This window comes from Theropithecus gelada, chromosome 10, assembly GCF_003255815.1.
Source record: "Theropithecus gelada isolate Dixy chromosome 10, Tgel_1.0, whole genome shotgun sequence".
NCBI classification, from domain to species: Eukaryota; Metazoa; Chordata; class Mammalia; order Primates; family Cercopithecidae; genus Theropithecus; species Theropithecus gelada.
The window spans coordinates 43,611,183-43,629,840 of NC_037678.1; the positions used below are offsets into that span (position 1 = coordinate 43,611,183).

The following is an 18,658-nucleotide window of genomic DNA, read 5'->3' on the forward strand; positions in this document are numbered from 1 at the left end:
CACATCAGGACCCAATCCAACCCAGCAGAAAGGCTTTTTAAAAATTTATTACTTGTCCTTAGCAAATTAAGACAATTATAATAAAACATCAACTAACTGGGTTCTTGTGAGAAAACTGAGGTCAGCTTTGAAAGGAGTTCCCCGAGTGTCTGAGTTCCCAGCGGCCCACGGCTGACGGCCGGATCTGTCCTGAGGCGTCATGCGAGCCCAGTGCCTGCCTTGAAGGAAATGAACACCGAAAACAGGATTGGAGAGCAGTACTGGATTGACAGCAGAGAAGGGACTGTTCGTAAGAGCAGTTTCTCACTGAAGCTGCTACCATTTTCCTTTGTAAAGAAGTCATCCACCTCCTCCCAATGGTGCCCATTTTGAAGAAACTGCCCGAGCCTCTTAAAACAGCTTCTTGAAAGGGTTTCTCCACAACTGGTTCTGGAATGTTCTGCTTCAGCTCTGGAGGATGCTCTAAATTAGTTCACCATGATGAAGTTAGATTTGCAGTGAGCTTTAACAAGGAAAACAGTGACTGCGTTAGAAACAGGAAGTAGAACATGACATTCTCTTTTTTCTTTTTTTTTTTGAGATGGAGTTTTGCTCTTGTTGCCCAGGAAAGAGTGCAATGGCGCGATCTTGCCTCATGCAACCTCCGCCTCCCAGGGTAAGCAATTCTCCTGCCTCAGCCTCCCAAGTAGCTGGGATTACAGGCGTGTGCCACCACACCTGGCTAATTTTGTATGTTTAGTAGAGATGGGGTTTCTCCATGTTGGTCAGGCTGGTCTTGAACTCCCAACCTCAGGTGATCCACCCACCTCGGCCTCCCAAAGTGCTGGGATTACAGGCATGAGCCACTGCGCCCAGCTGACATTTTCTATTGTAACAAAGGGCTAGGCACTGGGCCTCACCTATAAACTCCGTCACAGGGTCATGCTCGCCTTCCGTTTTGATGGTACCTGCGATGCTGTCATTCTCCAGGATGGGGAGGAAAAGTTGCACGAAGTCAGAGGTATAAGGAGGAGCAATGACGTCCAGCACCTGTGTGGGGGAGCACAGGGTGACTTCTTCCGCACACTAGTGCGGGGCATCCACCGACATTGGGGTGAAATGGCAATCAGTTTGGAAAAAATCCCTCCCCGCCCCCACCAGCTTCCCTGGTGACACCACCCGTCTCCAACATTAAGATGCCCAGGGTGGTAATGGAGGCAAAGTGTGTAATACAGCTGCTGCAGGCAGGAAGTGCTTTTTGGTAAATGAGTATCTGTCATTGTCATCACTACATCAGAAAGCACAGTTCTCAGTTAGGTACAAAATGAACTACATTAAGCCAAAAAGGGCAGTGCTAGTGTAAACAGTATGAAACATGAAACCAACGGTGCATTGCTGACCTCAGTGACAAAATAGCGAATGAGTGAAATGTCAGTGTCCAGCTTCTCCAGACACTTTCGGATGTAACTGACAACAGGAAGTACATAACCTCGACTCAGCAGGTGAACCATCCTGTCCAGCAGTGTCTTCTTCAACTCAAGCTACAGAAGGGGGACAGGGAGCTGGTTAGAGGGGGTCCTCCCCAGCCCCCTGGCGAGCCCCACGGGCACTGCTCACCTGCTCCATCACGTCCAGCTGGGAGTGCTCAGTCTCAAAAAGCTTAACAAGCAGCTGCAGGACCTGGGGGTGCAGGAGTTGGTGGCAGGTGCTGATCTACAAACAGGCCAGAGGGAGCTTCGCTGAGCAATGTGGTCACACTCGGCACACAGAGAAACCGGGCACTGTCACAGTCACCAAAGAGCTTATCACTGAGGAGGAAGGTCCTGACACCTAAGCCAGGGCCATCAGCTTCCAGTAACACTTGACTGAGATTAAGAAATTTCTGCAGTCAATGAAGCTAGGTCCTTAAGAGGAAAATCCTCACTTAGGACTGAAATAACTATTTTTGAAAAGAGTATCCTCTAAACTTACTAAATAGATGCAATGTTAATACCAACGTAAACAGCATGAGACAGACACTGTGTACACTGTGAACAGCCCTCCGCCCTCTTACCTCATCCAGCAATGCCAGGTGGACAGGGGTATGGTCGGTCTGCAGCTGAAAGTACCTTGGTTCTGATACAGTCCAATCCACCCACTTCAGCACACCCATTGCTACCACTGGAAACCTACAGTTAAGGCAGAATGCTTCCTTTAAAAAACAATTGAAAACACAAAATATGCTAGAAAAGCATTAAAGGATGGTTACAAACAAACTCAAACGACTCCATCATTCACCCTTCAATACGTCCCCCAACCTTTTTTTTTGAGACTCTGTCACCCAGGCTGGAGTGCAATGGCACAATCATGGCTCACTGCGGCCTCCCGAGTACCTGGGACTACAGGTGCGTGCCACCATGTGTAGCTAACTTTTTGTAGAAAGAGGGTCCACCATGTTGCTCGGGCTGGTCTTGCACTCCTGGGTTCAAGCGATTTTCTTGCCTTGGCCTCCCAGAGTGCTGGGATTCCAGGCGGGAGCCACCGTGCCCGGCCTAAGCTCTGCTTATTAGTAAATAGCGTGAATGGATCGGCAGCCACTCAACATGTGGTGCGAGAAGCAGAGTTCAATTCTCTGCTCACTTTAAACCACTTATTTAAAGGAAAACATCATTAATGAGCAACCCTCAGTGAGTTTGGTGAACTGGGTTGAAGTTTACCTTTATGTAGCAAACTCTTTCTTCATCCCTAGTATAAATTATTAGGGGAAAGACATGCCTAAGAGGACATACTATTTCTAGGACGCGTGTATTTATATAATTGGCATAATCACAAATCATTTCTATCTAAGCAATAGTTTGTGGGTATAACTTGACCTATAAATAGACCCTTCAAATCAGTTTTTGTAACTCTGGCTATCTTTTACTTCGTCTAATTTGTGAGGATGTGCTCAACAGACTTCTGGCAAATAAACACCTGAAAATTCCTCACACTGCTAAAGCTGTCCAAAGTTCCCTACGTACTGTTTAAAAATGAAAAAATACATAAAATGAGTAAGTATCGCTGAAGCCTTTGTTATTTGAGCTTTCAATATGAAAACTCAAACCACCTCCTCACCAAAGGACTGATTGAAGAACTAAGTTTCGTTTTACTTACCTAATACACTGATAAAGTGTGCTCAATTCTGCCACTAGTTCAGAGGCCCCTTTGTTCTCGTTGCAACACAAATTGTGAACAGTTTCAACAGCTTTCGACGTTGACTTCAGCTCATCTTTATTGATACTCACTCGCTTGTTCTGAAAACACACACACAAGCTAGTGAGCCTGACGGGGCAGGTATCCCTGCTGTCGGGGTGTTCTGGTATTGGCCACCTCTCCTTGCAAATCACTTTCCCTATTTCTCCTTAAGTTGGGAGTCAATTTAATTGTCAAACTTCAAAGTCACACAGTGTACAGAAACTGAAAAGCATTGAGACTAGTGTTTGTCCATGTCTTATGGAAATCAGTTTCATTTCTTTAGTCACATTTCAAATTACAGTTTGCAGAGTATTAAGAGACGTTACACACATTTTCTTGAGACGTTTAGCACTTTCTCTATGCAGAAACAGAAGAAAAGACATGCTTGATACTAGAGAGGCTCAAGATTTCTTGTAGCCAAAATTCCAAAATAATATGAAAGCAGAGGAGGAGATTTGTCTCCTAAAAAATCCACAAATTCCCAGAACCGATGGTACCTTCTTCCAGGTCTCAACCACGCTTGCCGCGTACGCCAAGATGTGGATGTATTTGTGCTTGTGGTCCTGGTTGATCCGAGCCCCTGGTTTAAAGAGTGACTGCATGAACAGGTCCAGGAAGGCTGGAACGCGGATCTGAGGAGAAGCACAGGCCCAGTTCGGGACTGCAGGCCTGAGAGCACTGCTCACCCACCTCCCCTCAGGGCTCCCTACACAGCAGGGGCCTAACAGGCTCCAGGCTGAGAGCGTGACTGAGGAAGGACCAGGACAATGATGGATTTGCATTCACAGCCTTCAGAGAATCAGACAAGCACAGACTTTCCAAAGTAACCCTACCAGTTGGCACTGGGGGTTCTTGAGAAGCAACTTACGAGTTCAACCGGAGGAGGGTCCATGCTTGTGAACATCTTGAACAGGACAGTGATGTCGGCAGGGTTCAGGGCTCCTTTGGACAGCATGGCCCCAAGAGCCTGGCAGGCCCTGGGGTAGGAGGCAGCTGTGCCCAACGCTAGTGTGATCTGACTGGCGTCGTGACCTCTTGATGAGAAAAACCAGAGAGACCGTTAGTAACGAGGCAGCTTCTTTTTTCTGTTCTTCTTTCCACATAGAATACTTTACATTGTTGGGATCTCTGTTTTTCTGTCATTCACGAGTGTACTGACTCATAACATTTACAACACTGGGAAAGTGATTCAAATACAGCTTGCTGGCTCTATAATAAAGGAGTCATGCACTTTAAATACTTATGAACACTCTATTGGTAGCAGAAAATAAAGTTAATACGAGCTCATTTTGTACAGTAAGATGTGGACGACACTGTAACAATGAGATTCTGCACAACTATTTCAGGACTGATGTTATTTGTTACTTATGAATCCCAGTATAAAACCCAGGTCCATAAATCTAGCAAAGTGAAAAAGAATCAAGTGCTTTACAAAACAGTCCTCAGAGCAGCACTTTAGAATGCCAGCTCTCTCAGTATACCAAAAACAACTCTAACTTTTCCAGCTCTGCTGGATAAAAGGAAGTTTTTTTTTTTGTTTTTTTTTTGTTTTTTTTGAGACAGAGTTTTGCTCTTGTTGCCCAGGTTGGAGTGCAATGGTGCAATCTTGGCTGACCACAACCTCCACCTCCCAGGTTCAAGCGATTCTCCTGCCTCAGCCTCCCAAATAGCTGGGGTTACAGGCATGTGCCACCACGCCCAGCTAATTTTGTATTTTTGTTTAGTAGGGACGGGGTTTCTCCATGTTTGTCAGGCTGGTCTTGAACTCCTGACCTTAGGTGATCCATCATGCCCAGCCAAAAGGAAGTCTACCTATATGTTGAACAGAAGGAGCTAGCAGCTTTGGCTGTGGAATGAGGGCCATGGGAAGGGTTTCGTGGGGAGCACTAGGGAGGGAGGGGTTGGGCAGAAACAGGGCCTCTCACTTCTCCTGGGCAAAGCGCTGCACTTCCTGGGCGATCCTGCGCACAGCAGAGCCCCCCTGCTCCTCCTGGGCCAGCACGGACATCATGGCCTGGGCAAACAGGTACGTGTGCTCCCCGTGGCACACCATCTTCTGAAAGATTGCAGGGAGAGAGGGTGTGGGGTTCACTCCTCCAGCACGGACAGCGGACTAGAGCCAAGCCTCCACCGTGCTCAGGCCCGGGAGTGAGCATCCTGGAAGGTGCCCTCAGAAATGGAGATTCTCTCCCGGGAAGGAGCAGCTCATGCTTGAAAACCAAGACCCAAAGTAGCCTCCTTCTAATCTGAGGCTCATACAGAAAGAACTTACGGCAAACTCAGGGAGATTTTTTTCAAGGTTTTCTTCTCCTCCATCTAAAATTGTAGCTAGAGAGGTCCGGAGCACTCTCGAGAACACTTCTAGCTGCTGGCATGCTGTGGACACGCTGGTGATCTCCCCCTGGTACCCTGCGTCAGAAATAAGCTAGGACACAAAACAAGAAGTCAAAGGGGTGGCATGCAGTGACCGCACCTCCACGGGAAGCTGGCTCATCAGTGTTCGTGGTGAGGTGGAGTAAGTGTGTGCTGGTCATGGGTCTCAGGCCTTCACTCCGCCCCCACCCTGCTATCACCTAGGTGTGTGCCCTGGGCTGACCACCTCTCCATCGTTTCTTCATAGGCAAGAGGAAGATCAAGCAGGCACACCTAAAGCTATTCTCAAAGCATAGAGAACTCTATGTGTCCCTGCTAAATCCTAAAACACAGTCAATGCTGACCCAAAAACACAGATACAAATTTTACACTTTTCTTTCTCAGTGTAAGGCTTATGAAAATAAAACAATAAAGACCTTTATGAAAAAAAGCAAATATGAACTGTCAAAGGAAACAGACCAACAACCAAAAATAACCCTCATTCACAAACACCTTTCTCTTTAACTCCAGAACTCTTCCTACCTTAACGGTAAAGTTCAGCATCAAACAGTCTGGATGGGCTTCAGCCAGTTTGTAAAAAAGATCCCGCCACGTGGTGTGTGCAATCATCTGTTCCAGCCATGCTGGGGTCTGCCAACAAACACACAAACAGCAAAACAGGAGGAGGCCCCACTTTTACTTGAGTGGAGATTCTGTTGTATAAACAATTGCAGGAGATTGGTGCTGATGGAGTCCCCATGGGCATCTAGTTCTGGGGGAGGCAGACCCAGAGCTGGCCACGGCCACACAGCTGGCTGAGTGACAGGAAGGTCCCTGGATGCCCACTCAGCTTTCAGAAGACTGGACTCAACACAAGAGGGTACTGAAAGTCGCTTTCTAGGAGACACCAAGGCCCGCACAGAGCTGCCTTGCACGCCCAGGCAGCGCATGCTGCCCCAGCTGTATGCCCTCAGCAAAACAGAAAGAGGCCATTTAAATGGCACAGGTGGTCTGGCCCATCACCACATGGAGTAGCCAGAAAAACGTTTCTCTCAGCTCTCCTATGTGACGGATGGCTTCAAGGGCTGTGCTCGGAACCTGCCATCCTGTTTGTGCCAAGGCCAGCTCCCCAAGGCTGCTCCCAGCCACAGATGGAATGCAGCAGGGCCTCAAAAGCAGGTCTGTCCAGGAGACCTGGGCTCCCAGAATGGGCACCTGTGGCTTAAAGATTCCCCACTGATATGGCTGGAACTTTCCGGAAACCACACTGCAGCCTAACATTCTTCCTACTAACCCTCATTCCTTCTCTCTTGCCCTCAAGGGTCAGACTGCATCACAGCTACCCCAGCCTCCTCCAGCACTATCCCCACCTTCCCTCATAGTTGCTTCCCCCATAATCTCCTGCAGGCCTAGCCCTGTCTTGGCAACTGCTCCTTGGAGGAATCAAACGAAATCCACCACAACACTCCAAGGGCTGTGCCCGGGAGTCAGCCTGAGAGGGGAAGTGTGGGAACTTGCCGTTCCTTCTCTTGGTCTCAGCACCCGTGTGCCTCTCGTGTGCAAGCATGTCACGACCCTGGGTACAGAGTTTAAAGGGCAATTCTGACTAGATGCAACTTCTGTCTCACACTTTGATTTTAGTCCCCAACTCTGCCATTACTTACATGATATGCCACACTCCACTGTACACAAGAAATTTGCAAAAGACCCTAGGGCCTGGTACTAGACAAAGAATTTCTCACCTCTCCTTCTTCAGTAAAAATAGAATCTGCTTTGCGGGGGTCAAAATGTTTGATCAGCAAACTCTTCAAGTGATTTTCCACAGTTTCCTGAACCTGCACTGGCTCAACACCTGAAAGAAAATGAAAGCAACTAGACAATGGCAAGCTCTCCATTCACTGTGTGGCTTTAGAAAGCAAACGGTCAAAAGTCTCTATGTGAATCAAGTATCAAAGAATTGCTTCTGACCACTTATAAATATAAGATTTTGGAACTCTTAAAAGTAGTTATCAATGATATTCAATGATAAGACCCAAAAAGCAGCACAGAACAGAACACACAAGTCTGGTCCACCCCTGACTTCATGGAAAGGACGGCACCTTCTGCGGAGCCTCACTACGGATGAAGACAAATGGCCACAGCAGACAGGCAGGGGGATGGGAAAACATCCCTGCCCGGTGAGGAGGGAGCAGATGGCAGCCAAAAGAGACACGCCGGTGTCTAATCACCGGGCCAGCAGCGCGTCCACAAGCTTCCGGACAGCACGACTTCAGTGATGTCATCTGCACCCGGCTCCGTGGATTTACAGTAAGGCTCTACTTTGATCATATTAGCTAAAAGCCATAATCATAGCCAGTCCTAAATTATCCGTCATTGACTGCTTGCTGTAATAGACGTCTTGAAAATGACACACTGAACATACACTGTATAATCCTATAATTCTACAACATGGTAGGGAAAACAGCTCAATGAGAATCACGTTTGCAGGCTACCAGTAAACCTCAATTACTGAATCAAAGATAAGAGGCAAGCAGATACAAATGAGTAAGATAAACATAAAAATAAGTAAGAAGTTCAGCTCTTTCTTACACAAGTCTCAGAAACCAGGAAAACAAGGCAATGTATCAGTGGTATAAGGACACAAAAGTCTATTTTTAAAAACGTGGGGGTGACTAGCCAGGACAGGGGCCACCCACAAAGCACCTGTCTGAATGAGCCACTCAGCCAGCAGGTTCACAGTTTGGGCCACAGCGGTGTAGTTTTCAGATAAGAGCTGGATAACATTCTCTGGAGACCCTCCTGCCTGAAAATACCTAGGGAAAGTAACAAAGCGGCAATTACACCAGAATGAATGGAATGATGGACAACAGGAAGGTAAGGAAGGAGGAAGAGAATCAGGTTTCAAAATTTTTAAAGCAGCAGAGGGGGCTGGGTGCGGTGGTGCACACCTGTAATCCCAGCACTTTGGGAGGCAGAGGTGGGAGAATCACTTGAGCCTAGGAGTTCAAGACCAGCCTGGGCAACATAAAGAGCCCTGTCTCTCCAAAAAAAAAAAAAAAAGCCAGGCACGATGGCACACGTCTGCAGTGGCCACCTTGTGAGGCTGAGGTGGGAGAACTGCCTGATTCCAGGAGGCTGAAGCTGCAGTGAGCGGTGATTGTGCCACTGCAACAGGGCAAGACCCTGTCTTTAAAAAAAAAAAAAAAGTGGCAGAGCGGCCGCCCCTTGAAGCCTTTAGTTCAGTTCACAGTACTCCTGCTTTACATAGCACCTTCTGGGTGTATTACAAAACTTTCTCTAAATTATCCCCAGCCTCCTCCCAATACAAACACCTTTCTCACATACCTCTTCAGAGTGTTAAAGATGGAGGGCTCCATGATATAATCCCGGGTGGAAAATTTATGCAGGCATTCTTGCTGAACCTCTGCATCATCCTCTCCTTCTCCAGAATCATCCTCCTGCTGTTGGTAAATGCCAGGAGCCAGGATTTTTTTTCATTAATATAAATACCCTAATCTCACCTTAAATCATATAATGCTGCCCATTTTGAAAGTATTCTACACACATTATTTCATTTGACTTTCATGACAATTTCATGAAATGGGCTGGGCAGGTAGTGAGCGGCTAGGAAAATGGGATCCAGGATCACACTGAGTGGGTGCGTACAACTCCTCCCTGGCAAACCGTGTTCCATGCTCACACAAGTTACCCAACCTCTCTGAGCGTCCGTTTCCTCCTCTGTTAAGTGAAGATAATAGTAACGCCTATTCCCATTTGGCTGTTGTGAGGATTCCATGAGCTAATTTTTGGAAGAGCCCAGCATAACCCCTGACATTTAGTAACAGTGCAATAGATAGTCAACTATTATTATTATTGTTTTCACTATTCTTATTTCATACATGCCACTGAAGAGCAACAACCTGATTCTTGAAAGCGTGAGCCATCACTTACCATTAGAAAGTAAACGTCGCTAACTCGCCTTGCATCGGCACTTCTAGCTGGACTCCAGTCCCAATTCTATGTGGAAGCAACCTCAGGCCTGTCACTCAATCTAAGGGCAAAGCAGGCTTCTTCACCTGCTGATGACCAAGTGAGGATGGACTGAGTGATCCCAAACCCTCTTCAACTTTAACACTGCCACCCTAACTAACAAGCAGATGCTTTTTGAACAGTCTGCACTGTGCTCATCAACCAAGGAACCTAAGAAAATATAAGACAAGACAAGGCTTTTCCCATCAAAGAAGTTTACAAACTAATAGGCGAGACAGACCTCCATGCAACCTACTCTAACATAATGGGGCAAAAGCTGGGCCAGGGGTCAGCAAACTATGACCCAGAGCCAAATCCAGCCCTCTCCTATTTTTGCAAATAAAGTTTTGTGGAACACAATCACACCCATTCTTTTAAGGATTGTCTATGATCATTTTCCCCCTGTAAGGGCCGAGTTAAGTAGTTAAGACAGAGACAGGCACAGCCTAAAATATTTGCTATCTACCCTTTTTCAGAAAAGTCTGCTCACTCCTGATCTGGACTAAGATCCTAAAAGCAGTGCTTTGGAAGCAGACAGAACCTGATGACTTCCCACTAAAGACTGTGGAGTCTTCTCTCAGACCAGATTTGTGTGGGGAACCCTGAGCCCCTGAGGGCGTGACAGAGGCCGGACTTCACCCCGAGCCTCATTCCCATATGTCTGTTCTCTTGGGCTTCCACCCTGGGCACTCACCTGCCTCTTCCATCACCTCTCAGGTCATGCTATCTACCTGCTCACAAATCCAGAATTAGCCTGGATCTCTCTCTCCGTCCTTCCTCTCTTAAGCTCCAGACTCAGGTATCCAACATTCCATTCTCATTTCCAGTCAGATGTCTCACAAGTATCCAAACTCCTTAGGTCCAAAACTGACATCTTTTCCCTGGAAACAGATCTTCTTTCTACAACCCATATTTCAGTAAAGAATTCCATCATGTATCTACCTGTTACCCCCAAACCTGAAAATCTTCTTCAGCTTCTCTCCCTCCCCCCAGCCCCACATCCTGTCACATAGATTCATCAATTCCATCTTCCATCTGTCTATCCAAGGTGGTCCTTCTTTCCACATTTGCCTCTGCTCTTATTTTTTGTATGCTTGCAGTAGCAACATTCCCCTAAAGTATCGGTCTTATTCCTTCCCCTCAATCATCTTTCACACTGTGGCCAGTGATCTTTGTAAGCCACAAAACTGACACCTCTCTCCTGCTTAAAGATTCCCATCTCCTTCAGGAAAAAACACCCCAGCACTAGCAACAGCATGCCCTTCCCACTTCCCCTGTCCGTTCTGACCTCTCGCCACTCCCCATTTGCAACCTACAGCAGGACTCATCTGTTTCAATGTCTGTAGCTCTTAGTTTCCATCATCCAGACTGAACATCACAGTGGCCTCCTTACACATCTTCCTGCCTCCCACTATGTAACGTGGCATCAGGCGAACAGGATTTGGGTCACCAACTATCTTTTAAAATCCAGTTCTTGCCACCCTCCTAACACCTTTCCTAACTTTCTGTCCCTCTTCCAAGCTGAGTCACAGAATAAACATGAAATGAACATCTGGTCCACCCCCCCTCATCAATGAGAGCCCACAGGTGTCAATGGGCAAAATTAGGATCATGATTAAAATTCCCCAAACATGAGACTCCCGAGTCTCCCATCAGTGGGGTCTAGGTCTGACTGCATAAACTTGGGCAAGTAACTCACGCACTCGGTCTATAAAGTGAAGGCATTGATTAGATGGCCCTTACATGCCCCAGTTCTAACACTTTATGACTTAAAGGCTCAAGGTGAGCCAGGCATGGTGGCTCACGTCTGTAATCCCAACACTTTGGGAGGCTGAGGTGGGCAGATTACTTGAGACCAGGAGCTCGAGACCAGCCTGTAATCCCAGCTACTTGGAGAATCACTTGAACCCGGGAGGCGGAGGTTGCAGTGAGCCAAGATGGCGCCACTGCACTCCAGCCTGGGTGACACAGCGAGACTTTGTCTCAAAGAAAAAACAAAAAGCCCAGGCGCGGTGGCTCATGCCTGTAATCCTAGCATTTTGGGAGGCCAGGGCGGGCGGATCACCTGAGGTCAGGAGTTCAAGACCAGCCTGGCCAACATGGTGAAACCCCGTTTCTACTAAAACACAAAAATTAGCCGGGCATGATGGCAGGTGCCTGTAATCCCAGCTACTCGGGAGGCTGAGACGAGAGAATCACTTGAACCCAGGAGATGGTGCTTGCAGTGAGCCGAGATCAAGCCACTGCACTCCATTGGGTGGCTGAGCGAGACTCCGTCTCAAAAAAAAAAAAAAACAGAAAAAAGAAAAAAAGGCTCAAGGTGATATCCAAGATGCCCCAAACACCAACCCACCACTAAGCTAATTCACACCCTCCCATCTGGACCACTTTGGTGGTCAGCAATTTGATAAAGTGGCAATGGAGACAAAGGACGTGGGCTTGGGTCCCCTCTCCTTCCTTACTAGTTTCATGACCTTGGGCAGGTCACTAAGTCTTTTCGTCTCACTTTCTTCACTTACCAGATAAGCAGAGTAACACCCAACTCAAAATCTTGAGCGTGGAAGGCGATAATGCATGACGCACACGGCCCAGGCTCTCCGTTAGCTAAGTCTGACTCTATCCACTCCACCCTAAGCCTCCAACACTGTGAAATGACCCAACATGCAAATCTACTCGTGTCACTCCCTGCCCCAAACTCCTGAACAAGCCATACCATTCAGCACTCTCCAAGGATCTTCAGAACCTGCTCCCTACTGAGCTCCTGCCACTGCTTCCACCAGGCAGCTAACTTCACAGGGCTTCTTTCAGTTCCAGAAACACGTCGCCTGCCTTGGCATTTTATACCACGGCTCGGAAGCCGCCATCACACCACCACCCATGGTCATCAACGTAAGCCCCACTTCATCCTTTATTCCCTCAAAACACCAGTTCAAAATGCACCAGACATCCCCAATCTTGACTCTTGTTAAAAATGCAAGTTCCTGGGCGAGGCGCGGTGGCTCACGCCTGTAATCCCAGCAGTTTGGGAGGCCGAGGTGGGTGGATTACCCGAGGTCAGGAGTTCGAGACCAGCCTGGCCAACATAGTGAAACCTCCTCTCTACTCAAAATTTAAAAACTTAGCTGGGCATGGTGGTGGGCGCCTGTAATCCCAGCTACTCGGGAGGCTGAGGCAGGAGAATCGCTTGAACCCGGGAGGCAGGGGTTGCAGTGAGCCACGATGGTGCCATTACACTCCAGCCTGGGCAACAGGAGCGAAACTAAGCCTCAAAGAAAAAAAAAAAAGCAAGTTCCCAGGCTCCCGTCCAGACCAACTGTTGGGCTGTCTCCAGAGGAGGGATGTGAGAAGCTACATTTCAACCATGCGCCGCAGGTGGGTCTTTAGAGTTATGGAGGGGACACACCGGCCAGACTAGAGCTGCCTGCCCTGACTCTGCAGGCCCTGTTGTCAGGGTGGAACAGAGTGATCCCTCCTGGGCTTCCACCCCAAACTCTGGAAGGTCAAGGCCCGAAGATCCTTTCCATCAGTTTGCCCAAAGACAGATGAAATCAGCCCAAGGTGCTGAAGAGTACAGTTTATAAAACAGTAAAGCACATGTAGGAATGCCCTAAGTTCTACTTTTTCACCATGATACTGGTGTGAAGTTTTTCCACTTTATTTTTGTTTAAAACTGTGTGAGCTCCGGGCCCAACCCTCCACCTTAGCGTTGGTGTCCCGCCCGCCGTGGGGGTCGCAGGTTGCTCCTGGCCGGAGCAAGGGGGTACTGGGGGCCTCGTGCCGCCCTGCGCCAGAGCCTCCGCCGCCTCACCCCCGCCCCACGGTCCTGCAGGCGAGGAGGCGGGGACCCCGGCGGCCGCGCTGCAGGACCCCGGGTGGGCGGGGGCGGGGCGGGCTGTGCTTGAACCACACGGTGACCGCGCGGGCCGTGCGCGCGCACACCCCCCGCACGCCCGCGGCCTCGCGCCGCGCGGCCTCGCCGGGAGCGGGGCCGGCCCGCCGGCGGCGGAGACGAACGATCCTCGCCGGGGGGCGCCAGGTGTCCCGCCTCACCTGGCCGCCGTCAGCCTCGTCGCCCCACTCGGCCGCGTTCCCGTAGTAGTCCTCGTCCATGATGGCGCCCGCCGCGGCCCCCGCCACGCTCTCCCGCGAGCGAGCGCCGCGCATGCGCGAGGCGGGGACAGGCGGGCGGGCGCACGCGCGGCCGCGCGCCTCGGCTGGAACGGGAGGCGGGGCCTGGAGGAAGGGGCGGGGCCTGGAGGAAGGGGCGGGGCCTGGAGGAAGGGCAGGGCCGCGGGCTCGGCGCTGGGAACAAAGGGGACCGGCGGAAGGAACGTCCCCAATCGATCCCGGAGCGCTGCCGGGGTGGGCTGGGGGCTTAGCTCCGGAGAGAGGTTTCCCACTGGACTCGTGCAGAGCCCCTCCCTGCTGCGCCGGCCCTGCGAGCGCCAGTTTCCTCATCTGACAGCTGGGAACAAATCCTTCGGGAAGTGTCTAAGACCCACGAAAATGTTTTAGTATCTTTTATTTTTGGTAAAAAGTACTAAGCGCGACCGGGCGTGGGGGCTCACGCCTGTAATCCCAGAATTTTGGGAGACCGAGGCAAACGGATCACTTGAGGTCAGGAGTTCGAGACCAGCCTGGCCAACATGGTGAAAACCCGTCTCTACTCAAAATGCAAAAATTAGCCGGGCGTGGTGGTGCACGCCTGTAATCCCGGGTACTCGGGAGACTGAGGCAGGAGAATCTCTTGAACCCAGGAGGTAGAGGTTGCAGTGAGCCAAGATTGCACCATTGCACTCCAGCCTGAGTGAAAGAGCAAGACCCTGTCTCAGAAAAATAAATAAATTAATTAATTGAAAGGGCCGGGCACCAGTGGCTCACACCTGTAATCCCAACACTTTGGGAGGCCGAGGCAGATGGATCACCTGAGGTCAGGAGTTCAAGACCAGCCCGGTCAACCTGGTCAACATAGTAAAACCCCTTCTCCACTAATAATACAAAAATTAGCTGGGCGTGGTGACAGGCGCCTGAGTCCCAGCTACTCGAGAGGCTGAGTCACGAGAATCGCTTGAACCCAGCAGGTGGAGGTTGCAGTGAGCCAAGATCACACCATTGCACTCCAGCCTGGGCAACAGAGTGAAACTGTGTCAAAAAAGAAGAAAGGAGAAGGAGAAGGAAGAGAGAAGAGAAAAGAAAAAGTACTAAATGCAGTGGAAAGTAGCATTTTTAATTTTTTCTTTTTAAAATGGAAGAAGAGCCCACAAAGCAAAAGTGCCCAGAGCCAACAGAAATCTCTGGAGAAGGGACCTCTCTGGTAGTTGCCAAAGGGAGCAGCTGATGCTGTTGTGAAGCCCCGCAGCACAATTCCTAGTGTGAAGTAGGGGGTGAGAGTATGACAGGCTCTGATGATCACGGAAAGATTTTTGTTTGGTTGTTGTGTTTTTGTTTTGTTTTAATTTTAGATTTGGTACATGTGCAGGTTTGTTACATTGATATATTGCGTGATGCTTCTAATAATCCCTTCGCCAACCTTTTTCAACTTTTACCCCCCTCCACACCTTCTGCCTTTTGGAATCCCCCATGTCTGTTGTTCCCATCTTTGTATCCAAATCACGGAAAGTTTTAACCAGGGAGATTAACGCCATCAAATCTGGATGTTTTCAAAGGTAATGCCCATGGCTGAGCACCATGGCTCACACCTGTAATCCCAGCACCTTGGGAGGCCAAGGGGGGAGGATTGCTTGAGACAAGAGTTCAAGACTAACCTGGGCAACATAGCGAGACACCGCCCCCCGCCCCCTGCCCCCAGCCAGATATGGTGATACCCCTGTAGTCCTAGCTGCTCAGGAGGCTGAGGCAGGATTGCTTCAGCCCAGGAGTTTGAGGTTACAGTGAGCTATAGTTGTGCCATTGCACTTCAGCCTGTGTGACTAAGTGAGAGCCTGTCTATAAGGAAAAAAAAGAAAGGTAATGCCCATGTCAGTAAGGAAAGAGTATTAGAGAAAAGAGCTCCAGAATACTGATAATAGTGACTATTTATGGAGAATTTATAAGGGAATATGTCTTCATTTATTCAACAAATATTTATTGAGTGTCCCCTAAGTGCCCAGCACTATGCTGCTTCCTGGAGCTCGGTGAACAAATTGGATGTGATCTTTGCCCTGGTAGAGCCTACATTCTGTTGAAGGAACTGAATGGGTGGGGAGGGGGTGGGAGGAACAAATAAGATAAGGACAGAAGGTGACCAGTGTTAGTATTCTGTGGTAATAGGAGAGATCTTCTTGGGGAGATCAGAGATGGCCGCTGAGAAACTTACATTTGAACTGAGACTCATGTCATGAAAGGGCCAAGCAAGCTAAGACCCAGGCGAGAGCATTTCCAGACAGCAGAACTGCCAGGGCAAAGGCCAGGCATGCATACTTGGAAAAGAAAGGCCACTGAGACCGGCACCTGGCAGGCCAAGGAGAAATCTAGATGAGGTGGGCAAGGCAGGGAGGGCCAGATCTTGGGAGGAAGTTAGGTCTGTATTAACTGACGGCCATCTCTAAGGAGGCACCTGGCAGGCCAAGGAGAAATCTGGATGAGGTGGGCAAGGCAGGGAGGGCCAGATCTTGGGAGAAAATTAGGTCTGTATTAACTGACGGCCATCTCTAAGGATTGAATGTAATAAGGTATGCCAAGCACTGAGCAGAGAGCTTGCACATGGTAGATGTTCAACAAGTATGCATCATTATGAGGAACATGAAACGTTTGGTTTTTTTTTTTTTGGTTTGCTTGCTCTGAGCGGGTGAAAGGACATTTGAGTTTTCAAAGGCATTTCTCCTAGCTGAGGGGGCCTTACAGAAGGAAGTGAGAAGGTGAGAATGTAAATTAAGAGGCTTCAGTGAGCATTAACGCAGGCTGAGAAGGAGCTGCGGCTAACTGCTGTGAAGTTGGTGTCAAGTCCAGAGGAGACAACAGCCTTGGAAGTGGGAGATGGGGGCCAGGAGCAGGGGCAGGGAAAATGCTGCTGTGACCCCCAGCTTGTGTGCCTGGGGATGGCCCACAGCTGAGACAGAGAACCCAGGAGGAGGGCAGGTTTCTGCAATGGGATGATAATGAGTTCAGATTGGGTTGTGGTGAGTTAGGGGTGCCAGCAGGACACCCGTGCGGAGATGTCTTGCAGGTGGTTGGAGGTGGAAGTCTGCAGCTCCAATTCAAAGGATCCAGCTCCAGCTTCTATTCACAAGATTAAAGTGTATTAAGTTAATGAGTGCCCCTGCTGTTGGCTTGTTTCAGGGTTCATTTTCACTTGCTTTCTCAAAATGTTGGAAAGAATATATGGCTGTTAAACTCCTACTACCTCTCCTCTTAGATTTTTTAAAAAATAGTGCCGGAATTGAAAGCAGACCAATTAATGTATGTATAACTAATTGTGCCTACAGAATTGGGGATTATTCAACTCACTTCTCCTTCAGCCAAAAGGTTGGTTAATCCATTTATTGTTAAATGGATTAACAAACAACCCATAATGAAAGCATTACATTCAGTCTATAAGTCGCAATGATTTAAAAGGAATTGGGTTGGCTGGGCGCAGTGGCTCAGGCCTGTAATCCCAGCACTTTGGGAGGCTGAGGCGGGCGGATCACAAGGTCAGGAGATAGAGACCATCCTGGCTAACATGGTGAAACCCGTCTCTACTAAAAACAAACAAAAAAATTAGCCGGGTGTGGTGGTGGGTGCCTGTAGTCCCAGCTACTCTGGAGGCTGAGACGGGAGAATGGCGTGAACCTGGGAGATGGAGCTTGCAGTGAGCCAAGATCATGCCACTGCACTCCAGCCTGGGTGACAGAGCAAGACTCTGTCTCAAAAAAAAAAAATAGTAGTTGGGTCTATAGGTCTTGCCTCCTGAGATATTGTGGATCTGTTGTTTCTTCCAAAGCTTTGTCTAGATTGTCCAAATTAGCTTGCATTGCTTAAATACTCCTGAAGTCATTTAAGTTCTAAAGTCATTTTCCTGTTTAAGAAGAATTCTGGGCCAGGTGTGGTGGCTCACGCCTGGAATCCCAGCACTTTGGGAGGCCAACGCAGGCGGATCACTTGAGGTCAGGAGTTTGAGACCAGCCTGGCCAATGTGGTGAAACCCCATCTCTACTAAAAATACAAAAATTAGTCATGTGTGGTGGTGGGTGCCTGTAGTCCCAGCTACTTGGGAGGCGGAGGCAGGAGAATCGCTTGAACTTGGGAGGCAGATGTTGCAGTGAAGTGAGATCACACTGCACTCCAGCCTCGGCAACAGAGCAAGACTCTGTCCCCCTGCCCCCCTCCCCCCAAAAAAAAGAGAAGAAAAGAAGAAGGAGAAGGAGGAAGAAGAAGAAGAAGAAGAAGAAGAAGAAGAAGAAGAAGAAGAAGAAGAAGAAGAAGAAGAAGAAGAGGAGGAGGAGGAGGAGGAGGAGGAGGAGGAGGAGGAGGAGGAGGAGGAGGAGGAGGAGGAGGGAGAAGAAGAAAAATTCTGTTGGAGAATTTTAATGTAAATTAGAAATTGGTTTCACTTAATCCATTGAATAAATACTGAGTGCCTACTAGGTGTCATGTGCTGGGATACAGTTGAATCAGAGACACAGTTCATCTGGTGCTAATGGCAGAAAAGGAGAAAAAAGAAGCTGTCTCTAATAATTTTTTTAAAATGCAGCGACCTCAGAAAGAGGTCAAGTCCAGGGAAATTATGTTTAAACTGAGACTTGTGACTTGAACCTGGAGGACAAACAGAATAGGGTACAGTGGAGAAAATAAGAAATGACAGTAAAGAAAATGTCTGGAGTGCAGACATCAAAAGGAGAGAGAGAGACAGTAAGGGGAGAGAGAGAGAGAGAGAGAGAGAGAGAAAGGGCAGGCCAGAGAGAGAGAGAGAAAGGGAGAGAGAGGGGCCAGGCCAGAGAAAGAGAGAGAGGGGGAGAGAGAGAGAGAGGCCAGGCCAGAGAGAGAGAAAGGGAGAGAGAGGGGCCAGGCCAGAAAAAGAGAGAGAGGGAGAGAGAGAGAGAGAGGCCAGGCCAGAGAGAGGAGTGGGGGAGAGAGAGAGAGAGGCCAGGCCAGAGAGAGAGAGAGT

The 18,658-nt window shown here is 48.9% G+C and overlaps 1 protein-coding gene across 2 annotated transcripts; it reads right to left on the reverse strand.

Moving 5' to 3' along the window:
• Positions 1 to 13: 13 nt before the first annotated feature.
• Positions 14 to 13,779, reverse strand: NELFCD (negative elongation factor complex member C/D). 2 transcript variants are annotated; one of them, XM_025398066.1, is made up of 15 exons: positions 13,624 to 13,779; positions 8,890 to 9,005; positions 8,248 to 8,357; positions 7,287 to 7,396; positions 6,088 to 6,195; positions 5,465 to 5,617; positions 5,118 to 5,248; positions 4,061 to 4,226; positions 3,690 to 3,824; positions 3,112 to 3,251; positions 2,033 to 2,147; positions 1,597 to 1,692; positions 1,380 to 1,520; positions 900 to 1,029; positions 14 to 502 (listed from the first exon to the last, which is right to left on the reverse strand). In XM_025398066.1, exons 1-15 carry the CDS (start codon positions 13,735 to 13,737, stop codon positions 468 to 470), a joined length of 1,800 nt encoding a protein of 599 aa, XP_025253851.1. In that variant the 5' UTR covers positions 13,738 to 13,779; the 3' UTR covers positions 14 to 467. The 2 variants fall into 2 exon arrangements, with proteins under 2 accessions (XP_025253851.1, XP_025253850.1); XM_025398065.1 differs by lacking the exon at positions 14 to 502 and having other exon boundaries at positions 581 to 1,029.
• Between the last annotated feature and the right edge of the window lie 4,879 nt (positions 13,780 to 18,658).